We start from the raw sequence: 26,254 nt of genomic DNA, 5'->3' as shown, positions 1-26,254 counted from the left end.
TTCATATTATATGTCATGCTTCAAGTTTCCCAAAGCTACTTTACTCGAATTAGAAAGAACGACTAAGAAAAATTTTCTGGTTTAATGGTGACAAGAGTCTTGTACACACCATCAGATGGGAAATAATTTGCTGATCAAAGCGCATAGGAGGATTGAACAATTTTTTTTTTTGAAATTATGAACTTAGCTCTTTTGACTAATAAGGCTTGGGAACTCCTTAATCCAAATAACTCACTTTGGGGAAAACTAATGAAACAAAAGTATTTTCAAGATGTACACTTCTTGAGGGCTAAGACTTCCATTTGGTTGGAAATGGACAAAATATTCAGCCATGGTCTGACAACTGGATCCTAGGTATGGCCAGAGTTCTTGGCCCTCTCTCCATATCCTCTAACCTTACCAAACAGTGTTTCTGTCTTCGTTAATCAAGAGTCAAATACTTGGACTGTTAAATGAATGGTAGTCACCAAAGATGGTACAAACAATCACCCAAATCACAGTGCCTTTATTTCCAGAAGAGGATGAAATTATTTGGTCACCTACCTCTTTATGAATTTTTTCTGCCTCTTCAACTTAAAAAATGGGTATGGAAACCCCAACCAGCACCTAGAATAACGTTTGCATGAAACTTTGGCATCACAAATTACTTACTACAGACATACTTGGCAAAAAAGGATACCATCTACCACAAGACTGTGCACATTGGGGCCTCTCAGAACTTGATGTAGAATACATGCTTATCAAATGCATATTCACTAAGGAAGTTTATAATCAACTTGGTTCGCAACTCTGGAATGAACATTTACACCTTCATCTCCAATTGGCAAAAATTATTCTCACATAGCAAAACTTCACAGCAAAGAGCTCCTAATTTACATCTCACAGTTCTATGGTTCTTATGGAAAAACTATAATGATGTACTTCACCACATGAAAGGCAACACAACTTATGACCTAATAAGACACTCCTGGAGATTGATGGAAGACTACTTCGGCTTCTTGAAAATCAAGACTCCAACAACCAAGGAATCAATTCTTATTAGATGGAATCTACCATACGAAGGCTGGCTCGAAATAAACATAGATGGAGCAAGCTTCAACGACAACCATGACATCTTTAGAGCTGGCTATGGAAGTGTGATTCATGATCATAACAGAAGAATGTTGTTTTGTTTTCATGAAGATTGTGCACATCAATCTTCTACAATAGTGGAGGCCATGACAATGAAGAAAGCTTTAAGTTGGGCAAAAGACATGAGGCTCACTAATCTAATACTTGAAGGAGATAACTTGGATGTTATTGATCTCATGATTCACACAGTTCGAGATCCTTGTTGGAAAATTAAAACTATCATCCAAGATTGTCGTCATATTGCCCTTCAATTTGATTTGGTAGTGTTCCAGCCAAATGGTCCATGTGGTTGTTTTAAAATAAAAAAATTAAAAAAATGTATAAAGGTATTTTTGTCACAACAAATTTGATGTATTTATAAGAGGCAAATAAAAATGACTTGAGTCACTCGGTCAAAATGAAAATTACCCGCATTTAAATGGTTAATAATCAACCTACGCCGACCGATTCCGATTCCGATTCCAGGTTGTTGATCTGTACCAACATCCTATCACTTTTGGCCGGAAGATTTACGGGCTTTGACTTTATGAGAAAAGAAACCTCGGGCGAAGCTGCAAAAGAAGAACAGGTGAGAACTGAAGATTGGAGTTCGGATACTTGCGCTGGCAATTAGCAACGCATTAACTACGACGGTAGAGGACCTCATAGAATGGCTTATTGAATTCTTGCTTCTAATTAATCTTGATAATTATTATTATTTATTTTTTTAAATAATCCTCCATCATACTTGAACTATGGATGTGAATTTCAGTCGCTTATATGAGTCGAAATTTGCAGAAAATGGATAGGCTAGCTTCTTGATATTCGACTAGACTTCCTTTGATGTGCTGCCGAGCGAAAGGAATCTTCCGCTCCAATTCTTCGTTGATGTTTTGAGGTAAAAGTTCAATTGTTTGTATTTATTTCCTTCCCTTCTTAGGTTATTAGTGTCGTTGATTGGAATTCAGGTTCTATAAACCCTAGATCTTACGTTTTGAGGTGAAGTTGTAGTTTTTTCTCTCCGTTTTTACGTTCTTAGTGATATTTGTAGTTTACAGAATTGTTGTTACAACTAGAAGTTTGGGCCCTTACGAAAACTTGATTGCTTTTGCCCTCTTCTTGTATTTTCACCGTCAACAGCATGTTAACTAGAATGTGGAAATGGGGTCCTTAATGTTCCTATTCTTTATTTCCCTATATTATGATTAGATTTCATTGACTTTGAAACCAATTCAGTTTGGTTAGAACTAGGTTTATAGTATCATATATGTCAAAATCTTAAAAGCTGATACCTAAGTTCTTATGTTGAAACTTCACACAGAAAGAAAAGAAAAGGGGGGAAAAATGGAAGAAAAAAAAGAAAAAAAAAGGGTGGAGGTGGTGGTGGGGGAGGGTGTTGCAGGGGATGTGGGGGGGCATATTGTAGTGGTCGAACACAATTTCATGGGGTCTATGAATCTTAAACTTACCTCATCGGTTTTCATTACTTACAGCACAAGATGGAGAATATGCAGTATTCCGAGGAGCTTCTGAGGGAGTTTCTTGTCTTCAGAGGGTTTACAAGTACTTTACAAACTTTCGAGTCTGAATTGTCCACCGACATTGGCAAAGGATTTCAAGTGGATAGGATTCTAGAGTTAATTTTCTCAGTATATGTACCTAAATTCCAGGCTGAAAAACTAGTTGGTCTGCTGAAATTTTTCAAGCAATGCCTTTCATCAACTGAGATGGTTCTTGTTGCCACCTTATCAAAGTTGGAGGTCTCAATTTTACGTTACTATATTGTCCATGCTGTACAGCTTGGAAGGAAAGACAAACTGACAGAATTTTTTGGGACTTATGGCAATGATTTATTACAAAGCAGCGAGGACTGGGTGCCATGGTTCGGTAGGTCCTGTCTTTGTCCCTTTTGTTTTCCTTTGCCCTGTTTTCTTTATGATCTCTTGAATTTGGGTACCTGACTCAATCTTTTTCATGGCTATGTATGCAGCTATTCCATATCTAAAGAACCCGAGTTTAGATCCTCGGTTTTGTGTCTACTTTTCAAGAGAGTGGTCAGACACCTTACATCTTTCATTTAGAAATTTCTTGAGCGAGATCTTCAATGGTACTCATATCCTTAAAACATAAATTTTTGTTTTTATGGTTTTTGTATTCTTCGAATATGGTAATTTATAAAAAGGCCATACCACCCACAAGTTTCATTTAACAGAGTTTGGGAAGGGTCAGATGTATGCAGCCTTACCCTGTTTATAGAGAGGCTGTTGTCCAGGACTTGAATGTGTAACCTATTGTTCAGCAAGGGAGCACTTAACCCACATGGCAAGCACAACCTTCTTGCTGATTTATATTTAATTAATTAATTTATTAAGCATTCTGAATGTATCTGAGATTACATGATGGAAACACACTTAATTCGTGTACTTGAACCCATGACCGAGCATTCTGCCAAATGAGCAGTTGACCATGCCCCAAGCATGGCCTTCTTGCTAATTTTTATTTATTTTATTTTATTATTAAGCTGTCTGAATGTCTTTTGGAGGAAGTATTATTCTTCTATTGGTATCTTTCACTTCTTAACTCAAAGGTTATTAGAGCTTGATTCGGTAAATTTCACTTTTGGGTTTATTTCATGAAATAGTCGATAATTAGATTTTTGGTTACAAAATTGAAATTGTTTTGGTTGCATATGTCTGAAACAGTTTATAATTTTGCCAGTTCAAGTTCTGAGGTTAGATTCTCTATATCTCCTTTGAGAGGGTGGTGGTGATGCAGGTGGCAAAATAAAATGATTTTATTTCCCTTTTTTTTTTCAAGTTCTCTTATGTATGTGAAAAGAAAGCATAGTTTCAACTTATGACCTATGCAATTGATATAGAAACCATACAAAAACAGGCATAGATGTTTGGATTAGTCATGCTCCAGCTTCGTGATGGATCTCTTTATGAAGCTCTTTTATGTATTTGTTTAATTTGGGTTGGGGGGGGGGGGTTTCATTTTCAATTTGGTCACTTTGTCTATATTATTATGTTAGACTTATTAATGATGTAATGAAGGGAATGGATGCCAATAGAAGAGTTGTCTTGTTGTGTTATACTGTTATTTCATTTTGTTTTTCCTAGACCAGAGTTAACATTTTATTATTTAAAATGGTTTGGTTTAACCACTCAACATGTATGCATCTTATAAGACACTAGTAACTGGTAAAACCTATGTGTGTTTTCATGATGAAAATGATTGCATATTAGACTCCAGAACACTTCCTTGACCAATCCACGTATCCCTAACCTATTAAAGATCAGTACCGAGAAGAACACAATCAAGCGCCTAAAGAAAGACATTAGGCAACTCAACGATAAGTTGTCAGAGCTTCAGGCTTTATTAGAGGATAAGGAGGCGCAGCTATGCCAGCTAAGAAGGTAAGGTTGTTTCAAAACAGATATTACTTCAAATGTATAATTACTTTGTTGCAGTTATCTGATTGGAAATTATTGGTACTACTCTACTTAGTATTGGTCCATCAACAATGGAAAGAGGCATCATCCAAAAGAATATTGCTCCGCATCCAATACCTGAGACTCCAGTTAATGGTGCTAATGAAGAAGTTGAATCTTCATTGGGCAATGTTGATGAATGTAAAGATAATTTTATCACTGACCATGCGGGAGAAACTGAAGCTGGTGTTTGGGATGGGGATGCTACTAACCCTGCTACATCATCATCAGGACTGGTCGTTTCCAAGCAGGAACATGGTTCAAGTATTAAAAAGCTTCCTGTTGGAGATGGTGGAGTTAAGGAAGGTCTTCAAATATTCCAAGGTGACTTTTATAGATATTCAAACTATTTTCCAAGTTGTGCTCTCCATAGGTGGTTAGTTTATTGTGTGTGTGTGTGGTGAGGTAGGAGTTGGATAATAGAAGGAACCCTGGAAAGATTTTCCTTAATTAGACTTGAAGAGGGGGGGGGGGGGGACGGAACAGTGGTTTGTTTATTGCGTGTGTGTGGTGGGGTAGGGGTTAAGAAAGCCTGGAAAGATTTTCTTTAATTAGACTTGAAGAGAGAGGGGTGGGGGTGGGGGAAGGGAACAATGGTTTGTGTTTCTTTTTTTTTCCCAAGGGCAAGGAAAATTTTTCTTCATGTTCTGGACAATCTTTTTGCTTTATTTCCTTCATTTTTCATTTATAAAATGGAAGATTTTATTTTTCGGACATACACAAACACACACAACCATAACTAATATCTGTTGAGCATCATGATGCTACAGTAAATGGTGAAGTGCAGATAGAAGAATTTCCAGAAGTGAAAGTAGAATTCCAGGTAAAATTCTTATTCTAGTCTGGTTTGACAATTACCTCCCCCCCCCCCAAAAAAAAAAAAAAAAAATTAATAAAATAAAAAACCTGATCACCTATCTAGTCTATTTATGTATCCGCTTGGTGCATCTTCTCAGCATTTAAACCTTGTTTCTATTTACCTCAAACTCCAGACGATTTATTAGTTTCCAGTTTAACAAATTGGTTTGTAAATTCCATGTATCACAGGAAACATTCTTAGGCCACACCAGTCCAATTAGTAGGTGCCGCTTCTCTGCCACTGGTAACAATATTGCAAGCGCTTCTCTGGATGGCACTGTCAGGTGATTATTGTGGAACCAGATTGTGTATAGCCTAGGCCTCACTGTATCATATTACTGTATATGTGGTCACTTATCTATTGCACATATCCCAGTTATCATTTCAGTTGATCTTAACCTTCTTAGCAACCGCCAGTGAACCATTGGTCATTAATTCATTTACTGTTCAAAGTTGTTGAAGGGAGGGATTTGGTGGTAAACTGCTTGTGAACGGTTTAGTTTTACGTAAGATCCAATCCAAAGGTGTGGGCATAGATATTCATGGTGACTCATGCGAATAGTATAGTATTTTATAAGCTGTAATCGAAGCTGTGACAACGTCTAATTGTGAGGCTTATGGCTTCATTGGCTTGATGAACTTTAGTCCATGGTTATTTGATTGTCTTGCCTATGTTTCGAAGAGCTTCACAGACTCATTTTGCATATTAAATGTTTCAATGAAGGATATGGACTTATGACTCTTCGACCTCAACGTCTAGAAATGCAACTATATATTGTGGGGCAGAGATTATGTCGCTTGACTGGGAGTGCAAGTCTGACCGCTTGGTATGTGAAGTGGAATATGGAATATTGCTTAATTGAAGCATACTTTACTTGTAGATGGTTCCCAGATATTTTGATGTTCAGAATTCATGTTTTCCTAGTTTCATCGTTCTTCTTGACAATAGCTGCTCATAGGCACAGCTGATGGGGGCATTAAAGCGTGGAATGTTGACGCGAAAAGAGTTGTTTGTGATCTCAATACTACTGAAAGATATCCAAGGTCATCATTTAACTTTTCTCTGCCATTGCATTCCTCTTTCAACTTGGTCTTCACATGTTTTTATAAGTGCAGGGTCTTGGATCTGAAGTGCAGCCCTGTGGAACCAATTTTTGTCTCTGCAGCAGCATCCAGAGGGTACTTTCCTTTACATCCAACCCTATCATTTGAAGGCATTTGAACTATTGGATTATGCTAGAATAGTTTGCTACATTAATGTTGATTAATTCCATATTGTTGTGAAGAATTGCAAATGAAAAAGCTTCAAAAATTTTCACTGGTAAACCTAATCTGGTGACCATATGTTCTACCTACTGCCTACAAATGGAATTTTGACTCTGATGCTAGTTTTGCTTTTTTGCATTACCTTTTAATGGGACAGGCCAAGGAGATACCTTAGGTAAAATCAAATTCAGTTCAATCTGGTATATCACAGCCATTACAAACAAAATTGATCAGAAGCCAATTCGCGGTTCTTTCTCTATATTTTTTGGAGTAAAACAATACATTCTTAATTAATTGAATTTGGCTATGGTATTAATGGGGTGTTAACCCCTATCTGACATACTCAGATAGGGGTTAACATACTCAGATAGGGTTATATCACAGCCATTACAAACAAAATTGATCAGAAGCCAATTAGCAGTTCTTTCTCTATATTTTTTGGAGTAAAACAATACATTCTTAATTAATTGAATTTGGCTATGGTATTAATGGGGTGTTAACCCCTATCTGAGATACTCAGAATTACGATAACATTCTGATGCAAGCAAGCAAACTGCTACTATGAGATTAAAATACTGTTTGAACACATGGGTCAATGTATTTTTTTAGTTACTGACGCTAGTTAAAATTAGGTAAACTTAATCAGCCTAGCACAGATAATTCTTGCCCAAAAAAAAAAGAAAAGAAAAAAAGAAAAGAAAAAAATTCCTTTTCTTCCTTCTTTTGGTTGGAAGAGGTCCATATGTTGAAATTGTCCCTGCAGGCATGGGTCCAGCTTTAGCGACCGGATGGGGTTTGCTTCATTAACTGTCTGGAACATGAAGACATGGAAGGCTATGGTTTGTGTTTGCTTGTCTAAGAACTTCATGTTGGTGGTTCATTCTGTATTCTGTTGCTAACACTGATTATTGTCTTCTCATGAAGACAGTCCTTCCTCTTGGTAATGATCCCCCAGCAATTACTTCTGTTTGCTTCAATCACAATGGGAAGATTTTGGCGGCTTCTGCAACTGATGGAATGATTCACATGTTTGGTATCCTTCCAAGTCTGATGCTGATTTCATATTGTTTCCACTTGGACATACATATGTATACATGGATTTTGTTGTGTGTACCATCCTTAATGAGTAAAAGACATGTCAGCCGGCCTACAGATTACAGGGTGGCCTGCCCATGACTCTGCAGCAAGCTCTGTTCTGTTTGGGCCTGATGAGACAAGTATTTTCAGCTTGGGTTCTGATGGAAAAGTGAGTACTCTGGGCTTCTTGTTTGTGGTCGTACCCTCCTCTTTTTGATTTCTGGTTTTGGGTGTATAGCACCATACATTGGACTAGCATGTTCTTTAATCAGAGGATATATTTTGGCCAAGTACGTTGCTGCTTGAGAATCCCTTTCCCAATACTATGGATGTGGATAAGCTAAATTCCGGGCATTGCTTGTAGATATTCGAATGGAGCTTACATAACCCAGGTCGAATTCTTTGGTCTGGAGATTGCAACAGGTATGCGCACTATGTGACGGTCCTTGAACTGATTTTGTTTCCCCTGCTAGAATTAAGATGATTTTTACTTTGCGAAAGTAATACTGTATTTGTAGAACAGCTTGTAGCCATCAATGGATAAATGCTGACGTTCTTCAATACTTGTGCTTCTTACTTTTATTGTAGGTTCTTCAACCTTGAGGGCCCAGTAACTTGCAGGCATGAAATGGCATTAGATGCAACTGGGAGGAGACTTTTGGTGACTTCCAATTCAGTTAGATCACCGATATATCAGGTGAACGTTCAATTTTATTTTATTTTATTTTATTTTTGGTCATCTTTGCTCTTTCTTGTCCATGGATTGACATTTAATCGGTTATCGACTTTTGGTTTTCAGTGGTTGGCATTGAGCATTTTGCACATGGCAATTCCATACTCAATTGATTCATGATCTAATCAGACAATTCGTTTCAGGTTCAAAGTCATCTTATGAGTGGGTTGAGAACGCTTCCGCACACGGGAGCTATAACAACAGTTGATTGGCACCCCACATTGCCTATCTACTTGACTGGGTCAGCTGATCACTCAGTCCGTGTGACATCTATTTCTTAAGGTTTCTTCATATTATTGATTCATGTATGCCTTCTGCTTATTATTTATTTTTGTTGGGGAGGGCTGGGGTCTAACCCAGGCACTAGATATACCGGGTGGCAGGCAAGCTTGAAGGAGCGGGCGACAGTCCCGGTCCATATGTTGTAATGTATCAATTATTCTTTTGCATGTGTTTGTTTTTTCCGAAAAGAACTGTTCTCTCTTGGGGCCGAGGTGTGAGAACTCAGGGTTGGGATAAACACCGAATGATTTCGAATTGGGATCCTCTACCCTGACGGTTGTGAGAGGAGTACAGATTTCTATCTGTTATCTGCATTGAAAATTTTCACTGTGATTCTGATTCAAATTACCCAGACCAAGTCTGGCTCAGTCAGTTCCTGTTAGTTTTGAAAGGCCTTTTTCTCTTTCTTTTCTTTTCATTGACATCCATTTATGGCGTTGAAAGATTTTCTTAAAAGGCTAAAGATGTCAAAAGCAATGTACTTTTGTCTTGTTGTTAAATAGAATTTCTGTGATCTTATCATGCATGATCTAGTAGGCGTTTGATATAATGACTTCATGTTTCTCTTCGAACGCCCATCAAATACTCTTCATCCAAGTTTTCCGTCCCACTATTAGATGGGCAATGTGTGGATGGGGAGGATAGCAATCATTGCTGACCTAGGAATCACATTTTTTGAATTTAGACTGATTTTATTTCAGTTATTTCTAAATAGAGTAATCTTTGTTTTAGCCATTTCATCCAAGGGTTGTCATCTTCTCTGTCCATGTGTCACTTATCCCAAAGTTAGACAGATATGATGGACGAGAGGCTTGGACAAAGAAGATCCAAGTTGGTCAACTCAATAGAGTTTATATATAAATAAGAAAAAGATATAAATAAAATAAACTTTCATAATGTTTATAATTATTAACTGCTGTATTTTCCCAGGGGGTGGTGGTCTAATGGTTTCAAACTCATTCTCAAATTTCATTTATTTTTTGTATTGGATAGTTGTGTATTTTTTGGCCTTGGCATAGGCGTTATTGATTTTTGTGAATTCCACTAGTGTTATGGTGGAGGCTGTGTTAACGGTTTTTGTGGATTATATTAGGCTTCCAATGGGTGATACGGGATTATGCACAGGACTAATGCTTGCATAGATTGCACTCGATAAAACTGCTGATAGGGTCAGTGCTTGTCCTATTACGTAGCAAATAAATAATTAATCGCTACATTTTGTAATGTACTCCAAAAGAAAGAAAAGAAAAATAATCGCAGTATTTTTTTAATTCTAGTATATTCAGTGAAAAAATGCGTTGCAAAATGATAACTCCGAAAGTGCATTTCCTAACCCGATGGATGTTTCCGAGAAGCGGAGAAAACCCGCGAGAACGAAGGGGCCTTCAAAATAGAGAGGGAGACTGGTCTTATAGAGTAGAAAGAGCAAATGTTTCACAAACGCGAACGGTTAACCGACACACTGTATCTCGTCTACTTAGCTGTCTCTCGCGTCGAAAATTTGGATCTGTAAAATATGATTGGCGAGAACTCATAGCTTCGTTCCTGAGTTTGAATACTTCGCAGATCCAATTGCAGGTACTCTGGAAAAATTTGTTCCAAAAAAGCTGATATCTCTAGGACCAAGTGAGTTGTCTCTTCTTCTTCCCCGGTTCTTTGTTCCTGACTCTCGTTTCTGTGCGTAGACCATTACTGTTTTGCTATTCCTCAGATTTTGGCTTGGATTCTAGCTTTCATTGAATTTCGGAGACAGATTTGAGTTGACGTGAATCTATATGAGCTTAATGCGGTTTACCGTTTCCTGAGATTTCTGCGATTCATGAACTTGTCGTTTTCATTTTTTTTGCATCTGTAATTCTCAGCTGCTAGCCTGAGATCTGCCAAAATTTGATGGCGGAACTCTAGTTAAGATGCCTTTGGAGATGGAAATGAGTTCGTATAGAACATTATTACTTTTGTTATTGTCACCGAGCTTTCCATTCGAAATCTTGCCAAAACCTCGAAGTTCAAAACTCTCGCAGTAAAGCTGCAGACGGTTTCGGCATTCTCTAACGGATCTTATCTAGTTTCTAGGTTAAGCTAGTCCGAGATCTGCTATTGGAAGTTAGAACTGGGGAGAATAGACGAAATCTTGATAGCACTTAGAATTGTCCTTTTCGGCGGGAAACTCCATCCGAACTTTTGCTTGTCTACTTTATTACAATACAAGTGATAAACGATGTCGACAAATCTTCATCAAAGGCAACAACAGCAACTCCTGGCAAGTTCTTCCCCCATTTCACCTCGTTCTGCTAGTGGTCACCAAAGATCTGCGTCTTCTTACGGCCGTGCTGGTCTGCTCGTTTTGTTGTCTCTTCTGGTAGTTCTTGGAGTTTTTTTTCCATGGATGCGTATGTCAGGAAGCCGTATTTCAGGCAGTGAGGCATCAATTTTGAAATGGCGGGAATACACACTTGCAGAAGCAGTGTCTACCGTTGCAAAGAATGGAACAGTTATAGTTTGTGCCGTGAGTCAGCCTTATCTTCCTTTTCTGAACAACTGGTTGATTAGCGTCTCCAAGCAGAAGCACCAGGAAAAGGTCCTCGTCATTGCTGAGGACTACGCCACTCTTTACAAGGTGAATCAGAAATGGCCTGGTCATGCTGTACTTATCCCCCCAGCACCCGATGCTCAGACTGCCCATAAATTTGGTTCTCAGGTATTCTTCCCACACCCCCCCCCTTCTCCCCCAGTGCATCCTTGTTCGCTATGGTAGATCTGAAGATTTGTGTACGTTGTCTTCTACTTTTCAGTTCTTTGTTTTTTGTTTTCTTGATTATTATTGTTATTATTATTATTTGGTTGTTTTAAACCCGGTGAATTTCTCTTCTCATTTTCTCATCAGCTTGACCTTGTATCTTAATTACGTACAGACTTTGTGAATCAAGTACTCAATTGTATGATAGTGCTAGCTTTCATAATTGCATAACATTTTATAATGACCCGAGCTTCACTATTTCTCTATTCAGTTTGTGTTTTGTCATTGAATCGAACTGTGTTTTTTGTGGAGAAATGTGCTGGTCAATATGATATTCCTGGCTCTAGCCATTACCACATGTGCTCTATCTTAATTTCCTTTAACACAATAGAGAAATTAAAACATAGAATTTTATGAGGCTTTCAATCAGCTCTGCCGGCAGGAGTTTGTGGATCAGGCAGACCATCTTGGATGTTGCTTCACACTGGACTACAAGTTGACCTTGGTAATCTTGTAAATATAGGGTTTTTTATTTATTTGTTTTATTTTATAAATATGAGAAGCAGAAACAAACAGAAGAAAGTCAACCAGAACAACCGTAACAATGTTGGGAGTGGAAGAGCTGCATTAACAGCCCACAATCGCCCCTCTACTCTAAACTCCAACATTAAGTGTTCCCTATCTATAGCATTCACAATGTATAGTAGAAAAGGAGTTTGATAAAAAGGCCAGCAGCCTCTCCTATGGTAAAGTAAGTCTTTCCAAAAGTCAAAAGTAGAGATCACACTGGATCTTCATGTAAATATAGTTATTCCTTTGAGATGTGAAAGATAAATGTGTTTAGACCCATATTCATTTCAACAGGTTGGCCTCTAAGAGGGCTGAACTAATTCATGCTGTCTGCTGTTTTTTGTTTTCCATTTTAGGTAAGCCTTTGTTCTTTATATAAATCAATAGAATAAAATTTAATATGATAACTTTGTATGTCACCTTTTAAGTATTCTAATTTAGTTATTGTAGAATAGTTCATATTCTTGTGGATAGTAAATTGTATTCACCATATTCTTTGCCTTGACATATTCCTCACTTCTTTTTTAATCATTTGATAGGGTTTCTTCAATTTTACATCCCGCAGACCTCGACACCTGCTGCAGATTTTGGAGCTTGGGTATAATGTCATGTACAATGATGTCGATATGGTCTGGTTGGCAGACCCATTTCCCTATCTTGAAGGGTATCATGATGTCTATTTCACAGATGACATGGCTGCAGTACGTACTCTCTCATTGATTTCCAGATTTAAGTTGCTAAATTGTCAACTAATGCCAAAAAGGGAGGATGGGGGAGAAGAATTTAATACTTGACAGTTGCACAAAATATCTCACGACATTGTTCTTGATGTTCTAAGTGTTATTACATCTGATTCAGGAAAATTGACAAACTTGTGGGTAGCTTGTCTGACCAGAATAGGAATATGAAAATCAAGCTAGGTGAAAGCCTAGAATTGGAAAACAAAAGCGTGGCCAGAAATAGATTGTGCTAGATTAGAACCAAACAACGATTGAGGAAAAGATGGAGTAATTGATGCCTATCTGAGCTACCCAAAGAAAACATAAACATTCTAATCAGAGAAGAAGAGTTCAGAGAGATAGCTGGGAATCTAATCCAATCGACTGCAGTATATATGTGCATGCAAAAATTACAACCACATTCAGAAAATGTGTTAATAGAGATGAGGGAAAGGAGAAGAGAGGGCTTTTCGCCATTAAACGGTACCTGGGTTTGACCATTATACTCAAGGAGCATAGCTAATAAAACCCTTTCTTTTTATGGATGGTGGTAGAAACTTATACAAGTTTATTTATAACCTACTGTTTGGCTTATCGGACTGGATTCAACTCTGACTTGATAGAGGCAGTTAACCTCTTTTCAACTCTCAAGAGAGGTAAAATAGGATTTCATTGCTTAGATTTCCTTCTAATGCTGCCCATTTAAAAAAGGCATCACAGCATACCTGGATATATTAACCATTCACCCTCAATAACTTCGTCCACATTTAGTAACATCCAGTACACCCAAGTGACCCAACTACGTAAAACTTCTACATGCGGACCTTGCCCAACTTACAACTAACTTCTACGTAGAGGCCTCGCCCAACTTAAAAGGCTCCCTATGTGTGCCTACTAAGCTTACTAAGAGAGTAAAAAACCTTAAAATACAAAATTTTAGACTTGCTAGTCTTGGTACAATCCATTAACAGGGGAAAAATTACTACAAATTGTAAACTAATTATAATGAAGACTATCCTGCATCAAACTACTACATCTCTGATAAGCCAGCTATTCGTCCTACTTAAGAATATTGCTGGTCAACAAAAGATTCATCAAACCCTTCAGTTGAATATGGAAGGTTTGCACATAATTTTTCACATTATCTTCTCTTGTTTTCGTCAAATTTTATTGTTCACCCCTTTGTCCATGCAGATTGCCCTTTCTTTGTATGATGGAAGAATTATACTTAATATAATTGAAATTTCTGTTCAACCTCTATTCTTAATTGACCTTTTGTAGGAGGTAAGCAAGCTATGGAAGCTCATGCCAAACACTAGGAATAGGATTCCTGAAAAGCTTTTGGTGATATTACTAGTTAATATCTAACAAAATAACATACCTGCAACCCCAATGTTGATGCCAGCCTACCATCCTGTCCAAGGTGTTATTTATGCAGCATTTGCCTCAGCTTAATCTTTTAATGGTATAAGATCCCTTCTGCTTTAGATCTGCATATTGATAGGAAGGTCAATTACATTCCAGGTATTACAAGTAGGAGGCCATTGGTGTTGACCATCCAAGACAATAGAAAGGAGCTTAACCAAGGGTAGACATAACTTGGCAACTCAATCATCTTTTTAAACTTGATGGATGGGTACTTTCGAATTCCTTACAGAAACCCCATCCATCAGAATCTTCCCATCTATGCATGGTATTCAGCAAATTCGCTACAGGGAGTTGAAAGAGGCAGCCACTGGCTAAATGTCTTTTTAATTATTGACCATCTAATCCAGTACATCTACACCGAGGCACAGTGCCTCCTTGATCCCCATTATCAGATCTCTTTCTATAGCAGTCCTCAGGAGTTCCCTCAACTGTTATTCCTAAGTTTATTCTGTTGGAGAAATCTCTAGTCTTTGGCATGTCCTGCCTTACTGTGAATTGGGTTCCCTATTATTTTTCCCCATATTGAACCAATAAGTAAAATCAACAGGAATCGCTGCACATTTCAGAGGGTACCGTGTGCATGTCTTCTCCACTGGTTGCTTCATTGCATGCCACCAAACCAAGCGTTACTCTGTCATGCAATGTCATCTTCTTTAGATTGCTTAAAATATTCGAATTATACTTTTTTGACCCTTTCCAGATTCCTGTTTCTCATTGTTTATTAAATTCTACATTCTTGGGGTTTTTCCTGAATATTTCTGTTAAACATTTTATAGCTACGTTATGTTTAGTGCAATATAACATTTTCACTGAACAAATATATTAAAGTGTTAAGTGACAATGAACGAAAATGTTAAGAACATTAATACTGCATTACTGCTCCTAGAATCTCACGTATGGAGATTACAAATTTGAAAAATCTGATGCATCTGTTATTTCAGCTGTGTTGCATGGTTTCTGTGCCATGCCCACATGAAATCAGTGTTTAGGGTAGGACTACTTGAAAGCTCTAACTCGTTGTATGGTCCTTTCAGCTGCAAATCACCATTGCATGCATAAGATATGCACGGGTTATCATTCAACTGGTGCGCCCACATGTATGACCAACAGATTTAAAAGCTAATCACTTGAGGCTCCTCTTGGTTGCAAGGGAAATTAAAGGGAAGAGGCCTTGAATAGATTAGCATTAAAGTGAAATTTTTTGTAATTATTACTCACGAGACTATCCAACCAACCCCAAACATATCAACATTGGTTTTTCTTATATTTTAATTTACATAACTATCAAATTCACTTTTGACCTGAATTATAAAACTACCAAATGTGGTCTGACTTTAGGTTGGTTACACAATTGTGATAACATGACTTCTGGTTCTTTCTGAAGCTTCACTGTTACATATGTTTGTAGCCACCGCACACCCCACACCCCCCCAGCCAAAGAAAAAAAGAAGAAAAAACTCAAGGAAAATGCTTGTCAATTTTGCTCATGCTGGGTAGTATTATCTCTGTAAAACAAGTAATGAGTATTTGTTTCTTTTTGAAAATTAGGTGAAACCCTTGAAGCATTCTCATGAATTGCCAGCTCCTGGGAAGAAAGGACGCACTTACATTTGCAGCTGCATGATCTTCATGCACCCAACTGATGGAGCCAAACGAGTTATGAGAAAGTGGATTGAAGAACTTAATGATCAGCCGTGGTCAAGTAAAAGAAAGTCCAATGATCAGCCAGCATTCAACTGGGCCTTAAACAAAACTGCTGGACAGGTGCATTCCTTCTCCTTTTGCTGTCTTGTTACACATTTTAGAACCTACATGTTATATATTTTGATTGAGTTCAATTTCTTGGATGTTCATGACAAAGACATGGTTCAAAACTTTCTGGATGGTTTAACATGTAGTAGAAATGGTCAAACGGAATGGGAATATTCCCATGTTAATATGATGTTTTGACCTACTTTCTCTTTTGTGCTGCGCTTGCACATCTCATGATTGGTTGTGCCTTCTGCCTAGCATGTTTAGGTACTGCTATGCTTATATACATATGGCTAGGCAGCATTTGATAATGATTTGTGAGTTGTTTCCTTGTGTTCTCGGCTAAGAACAAGGGTCTGAGCACAGTTTTGCCATTTTGGTAAAAACTGTGTTCTGAACATTTGAAAAGGGTTGTGGAACAATTGGTATTTGGTAAATTTCGTTTCAGACAGTGCCTCAAAATTTAAAAATAACACCATTTACACTCATTTCAAAGGAAATAAAATGGTTTTCCACCCTAATCATCAAACCATAATTGATTGCCAATGTCCATTAATGCCATCTATAGCTTTGAGTTTCAAAATGGAACTAAAGTGGGATTTTTCTGGGGGGATTATTCCCATAAGTAATTATTTTATGAACAGTTGAATAAGAGGGGCCTTGGTGGATTTGAACCACTGTCACCTAGGAACATGCTTATGTTCCAAGTGCTCTACCAATTTGAGCTAAAGACCCATAAGTAGAGTTTGGAATTTGCTATTAAACATTAGTTCTTCCCACTAACCTAGTGGACATCCATGTTCTAAAGATGTAGTCCAAAAGTTCTGAAATTCATTGTCCTCGTCTAAAGTTGAAAATGGTGAAGTAGGTTTGCTAATGGGTGAAACAGCGGGGCCAAGGCTCCCATAATCCTGTATTACACCCCCCCCCCTCCAAAAAAAAAAAAAAAAAAGGGAGAAAGATGCAAAAATAAAATCCAAAGTACTCACCAGGTCTAGAAAAATAAAGGTTTTTATGGTACCTGATACAGCTACACTACAAGATGGAAGGGGGTCCAAAAAAATAGACTTCAGCTAAAAGTCTGTCCCCCTTAAGATCCCAAGAACTCTCATCCATAAAAGCCTTTTGGCTACCAGCTGGACAAACCATCTTAATTACCAATTCACAACAATAATGAAGAAGAGAAATCAAATAGAAAATGAAGAGCAGTCTACTATAGTCTAGAATCCAAAAATGAAAACATACACCAAATGAACAAATCAGATGGATGGATGGCGCTAATAATCAAATAGATTCAGTAGACACAGGATAGAAATACTTGCTAAGAATCTCGGGTTGGTCAGTCTTTACAAGTCATGCAACACAAATGCCATCAAATCAAACGAACAGTTCACTCCACCCAGCCCTTTTTTTCTTCATTTTTAAACTTTAGAATCCTTAGCCCTCACTGTTTCCTCTCCTATCATAGGGATGGGAGGAACATAGTCCCTCTTACCAGTAGCTACAGTTATGCATGTTGTGTTACCTTAAAATTCGTATCCAGAGATTATTTTTGGTGATGATGGTTGTTTTAGCAGATGAGAGTTTAGATTATTTCCGGAGATAAGTTCCAACCATGAACACAGTATTGCAGAAACAACCCATTCAGAAATTACAGGGAAGACTCTAAAAGTAATCTATTTGCACATCAAAATTGAAAACTCACAAAACCAATTATTCAAATTCTAGAAGGCAAAGCTAATATAAAATGGAATTCTTCAGCAAGTTTTGAGTCAAATTCCTAACAAAATCGTTCATCATTATGAAAAAGCTAACAGATCCATAGTAGATCCAGAACATCTCTACAACCGTGGTGGCATAGGAGGAGCACAGAGAGAGATAGAGAGCAACCCATTACTTGGTTAGGGAAGGTGGAGGAAAACTTTGAGCATTGATTAGAGAAGGTTAAATACAACTCTCTGCAATTGGAGGTGGTCAAGAATGCTTGCTTGAGTTGCAGGCCTTGAGCAAGAACAAAGTAGAATCAAGCTAAAAAAGCACTACAAGATGTTATCGGGATTTCTCAAGTTTTGGCTTGATTTTGTTCACCTTTTGTTCTCAAGAAAGTAAAACCAAGTTAGATTTGGTTTTCAAAAAGCCTTCTGGGTGGGAAAACTTGAACCTGTTCATTCTCCGGTAACAGAAAAATGACCCAATTTGCTGTGTACTTTTTGATTTTTTTTTCCCATTCTTAGAACACCAAACACCACAAAGATAGTTATTACATTGGATTCTGCCTGAGGTTCTTTAGATTTCTAGACTCCAAATAACCAAGAACCATAGAATTTAGTAAGATAATGAACGATATTGTACTGCCCTTCACGGGTATTTGATTCCTTATCATTATGGTTAATTGAAACCAAGACCACCTAGAAATGTGGAACTCAAAACTTCAATTTCAATTCAGACGGTTGTATTGAAAAATGTGAGCAACATCCAAATGTTTCATTAGTTTAGCAAAAACCAATTTATCAAGAGTCCAAACCAAGCCTTGTAAACTGTATTATAGACTTCAAGGAATTAGTAAGGCCATGGTGTTGTTTTTGTAAGGAATTGTTGCACTGGGCTCTTCTACTGATCTGAGTAGATGTGATAATTTGGTGCAGGTGGATCTGTATCTGCTATCTCAGGTGGCATTTCCATCAGGAGGGTTATATTTCAAGAACCAGACGTGGGTACAAGAAACCAAAGGATTGCACGTAATTGTTCACAATAACTACATTACAGGTTTTGAGAAAAAGATAAAGCGGTTTCGTGATTTTGGGCTCTGGCTGGTGGATGACCATTCCATTGAGTCACCACTCGGTAAACTGTGATGAATCATTCAGGGAATGATTATTTAATCTTTTCAGATCAATTTATTTGGAGGGAATTATTGGTGTTGTTTTGAAGTGCAGCTACCTCAATCTAAGTAACCCACTGCAAATGGTTTTGGAGTAATCCAGGATGGTCCCTGGCAATGTTAATACCTTGGCCTCCCGACATTTCGTACTTAAAAAAGAGGTACAATGATGTGCTTCAAGAGATCCAAAGGAAGTTCTCTACTGTAAATCAGTTCCCTAAAAAATAGCTTCTTTTTGTTTTTTTGTTTTGTTTTTTGGGGGGGCGGGGGCGGGGGCGGGAAAGAAGAGGCTAGAGGCTTGAGGTGCAGTCGTGGAGATTCATACTAGAATATCATTGGGGGCATGTGAGTGAGTAAATTTCAAACTGACCTGATGGAATTCAGATGCAGCTGTTTTTGGGCTGACTAATTGATTTATGTCTGATAGAATTTTCTCTCGCGTGATAAGTTTGTCAATACGGCGTGTGGCCTAAAACCCAGTCTCTAGAACCACAGTGATGTTCAGTTATGGGCATGGCATCTCTCCCCACTTCTTTTCCGGGGGAAGTCATATTTCTCTGACCGGACTAAATCCGTAGCCAGGTTGAGTGCAACGTTAGATATATTTAGGCGTATATTTTGTGTGGTCATCAGAAAAATATTGAAATGAGGCATACTTGCAATAATGATACATGTACAGTATCAACAGTGAAAGTTTGAGCATAATGTAGGACGTTATGGGCGGAAAATTCTTAGATACATTGTAGGTTAAAAATATATATAAATATTTCTATTTCTAAAAGCCATCTTGTATGGCCTTGTATCTTCGAAAACTTTATGGTATGAAAATATTTGTGAAAAATAAACTAAAACAGCATTCGGCTCAGACATCATTTGGGAACGTCAGATTTAGATTTGGGCGACTTGCTTGAGTTGGGTTTAACAATGGCAAAAGCTTGTCGAGAATGGTAAAACTTTCTTTGATCAGACAAGCTCAATACAAGCAAAGAGGGACCTGGAAATTTATCCAGTCCATTTCTAATTTCTTTGTAGATGTATGACATGTGTTTACAATATCACACAAATAGTTGAAATTCATTTATAAATCACATCAAATAGTTGTGATTAAATTTTTTTTTTAAAAATTTAACTTGTAAATAGACCTCAACTTTTTGATGTGATTTTGTGTCAGAAATGGACTGGATATGCAACCCCATATGAGGGCAGGGACAGCTTCACTAGAGAGATTCTTAAAATCCAATCAAACAACATCAAGGTGGCCGCTGGAATGAGTGCCACCTATGATTTCAATCAAGGACTGATTTCAATCAAGGACACGTAACATAATGTAACACAGTGGATTTTATATGATTGGTCTCCATAATCTAGACTTATTCAGATCCACAAATCAGATACAAAGGTGGATTCAGTCTTTCCTATGTACTGTTTGAGGGCAATTACAGTCACTGCCGCCATTGGCATGTCTTCGCTTCAAGAACATAAATTAATAAGCATTGCTGGGATAACCTAAACCCAGAACATAGACAATGCCATTTATCTTGGCGGCTTTTTCAAGAATCCGGCATAGACTCCGCTGGTTCAACGGAGAGCTCTTGTGGTAGTGGAGCAGGATTCACAATCCAGATGATAAGAGGACACGGTTTTAATGGTAGCTTTCATCTAAGGAGGCTGCAGTAAGGGAGTGGCTGGCTAGAGAAATTTCTAAATCTGGGGAGATATTTAGAAGATTGAGCTCAGAATTGTGAAATGTCCCCCAACTTCACAAGAAACAGTATCTTGGTACAAATCAATTTGAAGAGAAGAAATACAATTTCATCAAGAAAGAATAATGAATTGTGACCAGGGTTGGTCCAAGTGGTAAGTAGCTTGGTCCGCTTAATCAAGGTTCCGAGTATCGAAACAATGTTGATGCAAAAAATCCCCGCTGGGAGACTCACCCCCCACAGCCAAGTGTACAACCTGGGTCAAACACCAGATTAGTGGCAAAGCCTTGGAAACCGGGGTTGGCAACCAAAAAAAAAAAAAAAAAATGAATTGTGTTAAAAACTAAAAACCACCTGAAATTATCATTAAGTTCATTAATGCTCTGAAATTTACTGGGTATAAGCCGATAAGGTTCATAACATGAAGATCAAAAAGTAAGCAGGACGAAGATTTGGTATTTTACAAACTTCTAGGCCTCATTACTTCCGATTTGATATAAGAATCACAAAACTATATCCTCTCAAGCAGCGTTTATGTTAAGTGACTTAAAAAAAAAAAGGAAAAGATGCATAATGTGTGACAACTTCCTAAGAAAAAGCTATTGCAGTGACTGACAAATATCCAAACATTTCGGATCGATTTAAAACTAAGATCAAGCAAAAGTTCAAGATGGAACAGCGCAAAACAACAGTAGAGTTCATAAACAGTAGTGAAAGTAACAAATAGGAAGGTTGCATCACTTGTTTGAGCCATTATCCTGGAAGCTAATCCAAACATTTCAGATCGATTGTAAAACTTGGATTAATAATCGCTCGTATAATAATCACAATGATTCCTTGCTGGCAGTAAATAAAACGATTAACAGCTCTAAATTAGTAAAAGCAACTAAGAACACCTTCCTGCTATTGATCAATACTTTGGCTTCGCTTCAAACAGAAACCTAAATGCTGAAGATCGATTGAGACGATTTATTTTGCACTAACGTCAACTGATTACGAAAAAACGTTAAGATCAGCCACTGACGGGACAACAGGTGAAGAGGCCTAAAGGAGCTAAGTTCGTAACAAGCTTATTATGTACAATCAATCACGATATAATAATATAAATCAAACATTATTTGCACAAAATAGTATTGAGATTTCTTCAACTGATCTTCAATTGTTAAGATCGCAAGTTGCAGGAAATAAAAGCAATCAGATTCAGTGACAACAGGAGAATAATTCGCAATGATGCAAAACGCAAATGATACACCTGCTAGAAGAATTACCGTAATGATGCAGAGCACAAGGATTAACCAGCCAAAAGCAGTCAGATTCACAGTGTAAAGTAGGAGATTAAAAGAAAGCAACTTTGCTTATAGCATTCGTACTTACAATCTTAACAATTGAAGATCAGTTAAGAAACTGGAGATCTGCGATATTCAGTCTGCGCTGTAGATCGATCGATTACATGACTTCTCCGAAAGAGGAAGGGTGAGTTTTATAAAAGCTCCGCCAACGATTCAAGAGGAATGCGAAGCCACAAACCAACTGCTCTATTTAAAGCTTGTTTAAACTAACGTACTTTCCCGCCGGCGGAGAAAAAATCAATTCTTCTTTGACCCAAAAACAAGAAAAATTCAATTCTTCCCCCCAACCCCTTTTTTTTTCAATTTCGCTGGTAAACCCCGCCAAGCAAGCTTCCTAATTTTCTAGAGTGAAGTTGCCAAAACTAAATGAGATGCACTACAAACCTTCTGGATTTAAAAAATATTAATAATAATAAATAAATATGTAACACCCCCTTGAATTATTCAATTTATCAATGAAACCCCATAGAGTAAAAAAGCATTTAAAAATACCCATGTAAAGGTTAAATACTGATATAACCAGTTAAACACTTAAAAATAATAAAAATAAACATATGTAAAATCTATCACATATGGTCGAGTGAAGTCTTCTTCAATTGTGATCATCGTGATTGGTTTTATTTAAACATATGTGAAAATCTATCACAACAACAAAAAGGATGGTCAGCCAATTTCGCCATCACACTATATCTACTGTGGGGTTGTAGAAATCGTGATAATCATAAAGAAGACTTCATTCGACTAGGGGGAAGGGTGAAAATGATAAAAGAATACCACTCACATGTGGAGGCAGCTTGGACCCAGCAAAATAATCCACAATCATTATCATAAAGTATTAGAAGAAAGGCAAATTGGATGGGTTTTTTGCAGCTAAGAAGGGATGTACTTGGGAGGTTTTGTGCATAGAATCTTTAAAACAAGTGTTCTCGAAACTGAACTCCATGCTATTTGTATAGGCATATGCTAGGCAGTAGAAAGAACCTGTTCACGTGGAGTCTGACTCTTCACAAGCAATCAATTGTTTGAAACCGAGTGCTCAAAATCAAGAAAGAATGACAAGAATTATTGTGGCGATTCGAGAATTGGTTGATTTGCATGAAAATATCATCATTACTCATACTCATAGAGAAGCAAATATGGTTGTCGATTGGATAGCAAAGAGAACAACATTGGAATCCCCTTAGCATTTCTTGCAGGAACCCCTCAGGGTATAGAGGAGTTCCTTAGGTAGATCGTTTGATCAGCTCTCTTTAAATTGATTTGAATTTTTTAACCCCGTTTATTTATTAATTTTTTTTTTTATTTCGCTAGACTAATTTCTTAATCTCGATCTACCATCGACCACTCTTCTCTATTAGTTATAAATTTTCACAAAAAATTTATAAAAAATATCTTCATACAATTTGAGAGACATTATTCATTGATGATATTTTTAAACTTAAAATATAGGAGTAATATCAAATTTTGATAGATAAAAAATAACGGTGTTAGTGTTAATAATAGGGCTCTTTAGGTAACTTATGGGTAGCATTAATATTAGGGGTAGTTGGGGTCGGATTGAAAATATTCCGAAAAAACATTACGAATGAAAAGGAATCAAAAATACTGTACCAGAATTGTTCCTTAAATTCCAACCTAGAACCATGATGCAAAAGGAGACAAATTTACAACAAGAACATCCCAAATCCCAAACCCACCAGAACTCCACAGCCCTTTAATCGTTACCATCTTTGGTAGGTTTTACTAAACCCACTTTAATCTTTTCATAAGGAAATTCTACAGGGTGCATGGGAAACTCTACAGGAACTACCGATGGGTGTCGTCGGTTCCTATAGATTGCCCAAACAAACATCACAATAACCGCAGCCAATGCTCCACAGCAAGTTCCAAATAGTAATCCTGCAAGAATCCTTAACACACAAGTTCTTCTTTTGTGTACTAATGGAAGCTTGTTTGGGTCACCATAGTCTAGAGGATCCAGAGGTTGCGAATGTAGCCAACTCGGTGTGCTTCTTAAGCTAAAGCTCCAAGAATAGACTCTGGTCGTCTGAGACGAATTCGCGCTAGACGAGCTCATACCAACAAACACATCTTCCTCTTTCCACATCTCCAAAAGATCGATTTCATAAGTGAGGAGTGGAATGACTGGAATCGATGGCCTAACATCACTGGAATCACTCAATCTAACTTCCAGAATTTTGGTATTGCCATCGTAATCGATCCATGAATGCAATGTCTTTCCGCTGTTCAGCACAAGGTTGATGGTAGAAACATCTTTTACTCTTGCAGACACGAGGCTACCAACATCGACCCCTACATGGGTCCCATTCGGATCTCCAAGCTCGTTATCTATGGAAGTGTCGAATTCAATTGCCAGAACTCTTGCTCCTCCCTTCTCGAGGCCTGGAGTGAGCCCAAAGGAGGTTCCATCGAACACAGCTCTAGGAAAATTGGTAGGAAGGAATACGAAAGCAAGACCATCACCATGTTCCTGAGAAATCGAGAAAGAGAAATATGTTGAGAAAGATTTTGGCAATCTTCCATCTTTCCCAGAGAAACTAATCCGTTTCTTATAGATAATCCTTCCAGCGCTAGAAACGGAATGACGAGTTAGCCGAACCGAAGAATCTACATCAACAATCTGGGCATCGCCGAACAGTTCGATATCGGAATTAAAGTTTGGGGGTTTTTCGCATTTGTGGAGTGAAAAAGAGAGGTCCATACCAGCAGCTTCGGTTGTGAGATAGAAAACGAGAAATGCGACGTAAAGTAAGTACCTGGAGATGGGGAAGATCGCCATTGTCCAGAGCTTTTGTCTCTGTTCTTCTTTCGAAATTAGGGTTTCGGAGTAGTAGTGGAGCAGAGTTTCGCATTAGTGTGAACTGAGAATATCTTTTGCCAGTTTCTGCAAATCCTCACTGATGCGCCTTTATTTATTTCATTTCTTTTCTGGCATTTGTTAAAGGAACAAGACAACATTGGGGACTGGAACGGTTGAATCTGTTGACTCGGACCGGATTCATTTCTGTTTAAAAAATGATATTATGGTTCAAGTTGGTTCGGCCCAATTTCAGTCAGTTCCGGACTATCTACTGATTGAACTAAGGGCGAGCCACAAATGTTTTTTTTTTTTAATAGGATCATGTGCGTCATTTTAGATTAGAATCAACGGTGAGCAATCTAGATTCTCCTCCGATACAATATAGCAATTATAATGTGATTGGGAGGGAAAAGATGCATGAAAAAGAGGGGCAAAATGATTTATGCATGCTCCTTGCTAATGAGATCAATGGATCCCACTCAAGAGATGCTATTGGTTAAGTCTTTGTGATTAAAACAATCATCAATTTGTTTCAACTTTCCACTATTTTTAATGATTTTCTTGTGATATTCCCCCATGGATTTTTGTTCGCCCCTGCGCGGGCATCCACCCTCGTAGGCATTAGATTTGGACATGTAGTTGTGGAGACAACTAATGACTCCGATTTACATTACTTGATCGAATTTAACATTTAAAAAATTTTAAATATTACAATTACCTACCCCTAGAAGTTTTTAAATTTATAATATCAATCCTTTTTTTCCCAAACAAACAAAACCTTCAACTCGTTATTGGACTCGATTTCGCCGAGTACTTCATGGTGTTGATTAGGTTGAAAATCCCTTTGTCGATAGCTTGGCGAAATTTGGTGTTGAAAGCATCAAAGTTGAAGGCGGATGAGGCGGTGAAGATGGGGATGATCGACTCGGCGCACAATAGCCCAGAGGAGACCGTCGAGGTTGTGGTGTGCCTGGCAAAGCAACTGAGTGGAAGGAACTGGGATGGACAGGTTTATGCCCGTATAAAAAGGCTTCGTTTCCGGAACTGTGCGAGGTTTTAAGGTTGCACAATGATAAGGAAGCTAAAGCGGCTTCGAAGCTTTGAAATCTTCGAAACTTCACCTGCTAGTATTCGAGGAGAATTCTTGCCTTGTTGGATTAGATAATTGAGCAGAGACAGAAGCATCCATGTGTCTTTGGAATTGAAACTGTTGCAGCCTGCAGGTTATGGGTACCATTTTGCCATTAGGATTGAAACTGCTAGATACTGTGTTTCTAAACCTGAACTTTGTTGTTGCCCTTCGATTTGACTTTAGCAAAACACAAGTAACTTGAGATAATATTTATCTATAAATCTGCCCCAAAAAAGGCTCAAGCAGAGAGGTTCTTCGGGTTAGAACTAGTCACCAGAGTAGGTTAGAGCTTCACTTGACGGAGAAGATGGATTAGATTACCGAAGACGGAAGAGAGGAGGA

General features: G+C 37.9%; 3 protein-coding genes across 4 annotated transcripts; 2 read left to right on the top strand and 1 right to left on the bottom strand.

The window, feature by feature from the left end:
- Positions 1–1,586: 1,586 nt before the first annotated feature.
- LOC149014204 (uncharacterized) lies at positions 1,587–9,716 on the top strand. 2 transcript variants are annotated; one of them, XM_089157881.1, is made up of 17 exons: positions 1,587–1,699; positions 1,909–2,008; positions 2,604–2,997; positions 3,101–3,223; positions 4,388–4,529; positions 4,621–4,928; positions 5,375–5,427; positions 5,652–5,746; positions 6,187–6,289; positions 6,412–6,506; positions 6,579–6,641; positions 7,492–7,567; positions 7,653–7,761; positions 7,862–7,974; positions 8,170–8,228; positions 8,394–8,502; positions 8,682–9,716. In XM_089157881.1, exons 3-17 carry the CDS (start codon positions 2,610–2,612, stop codon positions 8,817–8,819), a joined length of 1,974 nt encoding a protein of 657 aa, XP_089014007.1. In that variant the 5' UTR covers positions 1,587–1,699; positions 1,909–2,008; positions 2,604–2,609; the 3' UTR covers positions 8,820–9,716. The 2 variants fall into 2 exon arrangements, with proteins under 2 accessions (XP_089014007.1, XP_089014006.1); XM_089157880.1 differs by having other exon boundaries at positions 1,587–1,763.
- Positions 9,717–9,828: 112 nt separating this feature from the next.
- On the top strand, positions 9,829–19,110 carry LOC149014203 (UDP-D-xylose:L-fucose alpha-1,3-D-xylosyltransferase MGP4-like). The gene is made up of 4 exons (XM_089157882.1): positions 9,829–11,518; positions 12,667–12,828; positions 15,823–16,038; positions 18,672–19,110. The coding sequence occupies exons 1-4, from the start codon at positions 11,039–11,041 to the stop codon at positions 18,879–18,881; spliced, it is 1,068 nt and encodes a 355-aa protein (XP_089014008.1). The 5' UTR covers positions 9,829–11,038; the 3' UTR covers positions 18,882–19,110.
- A 4,315-nt stretch (positions 19,111–23,425) lies between these two features.
- LOC149014202 (L-type lectin-domain containing receptor kinase VIII.1-like) lies at positions 23,426–24,873 on the bottom strand. Its single transcript, XM_089159637.1, has 2 exons — positions 24,737–24,873; positions 23,426–24,450 (listed from the first exon to the last, which is right to left on the bottom strand). Exons 1-2 carry the CDS (start codon positions 24,830–24,832, stop codon positions 23,674–23,676), a joined length of 873 nt encoding a protein of 290 aa, XP_089015763.1. The 5' UTR covers positions 24,833–24,873; the 3' UTR covers positions 23,426–23,673.
- Between the last annotated feature and the right edge of the window lie 1,381 nt (positions 24,874–26,254).

Source organism: Hakea prostrata, chromosome 6 (genome assembly GCF_041222555.1).
Source record: "Hakea prostrata isolate BN-2017 chromosome 6, UWA_Hpros_2, whole genome shotgun sequence".
Lineage (NCBI taxonomy): Eukaryota > Viridiplantae > Streptophyta > Magnoliopsida > Proteales > Proteaceae > Hakea > Hakea prostrata.
The sequence above is the reverse complement of the archived record's forward strand: the minus strand, read 5'-3'. Positions and strand labels throughout refer to the sequence as shown.

Coding starts and splice junctions, on each gene's coding strand:
- LOC149014202 (XM_089159637.1), bottom strand. CDS start 24,832: ATGCGAAACTCTGCTCCACTACTACTCCGAAACCCTAATTTCGAAAGA. Junction 24,451..24,736: donor GCGATCTTCCCCATCTCCAG/GTACTTACTTTA, acceptor TCGATTTCTCAG/GAACATGGTGATGGTCTTGC.
- LOC149014203 (XM_089157882.1), top strand. CDS start 11,039: ATGTCGACAAATCTTCATCAAAGGCAACAACAGCAACTCCTGGCAAGT. Junction 12,829..15,822: donor TCACAGATGACATGGCTGCA/GTACGTACTCTC, acceptor TTTGAAAATTAG/GTGAAACCCTTGAAGCATTC. Junction 16,039..18,671: donor TAAACAAAACTGCTGGACAG/GTGCATTCCTTC, acceptor AATTTGGTGCAG/GTGGATCTGTATCTGCTATC.
- LOC149014204 (XM_089157881.1), top strand. CDS start 2,610: ATGGAGAATATGCAGTATTCCGAGGAGCTTCTGAGGGAGTTTCTTGTC. Junction 5,428..5,651: donor AAGTGAAAGTAGAATTCCAG/GTAAAATTCTTA, acceptor CATGTATCACAG/GAAACATTCTTAGGCCACAC. Junction 8,503..8,681: donor TTAGATCACCGATATATCAG/GTGAACGTTCAA, acceptor AATTCGTTTCAG/GTTCAAAGTCATCTTATGAG.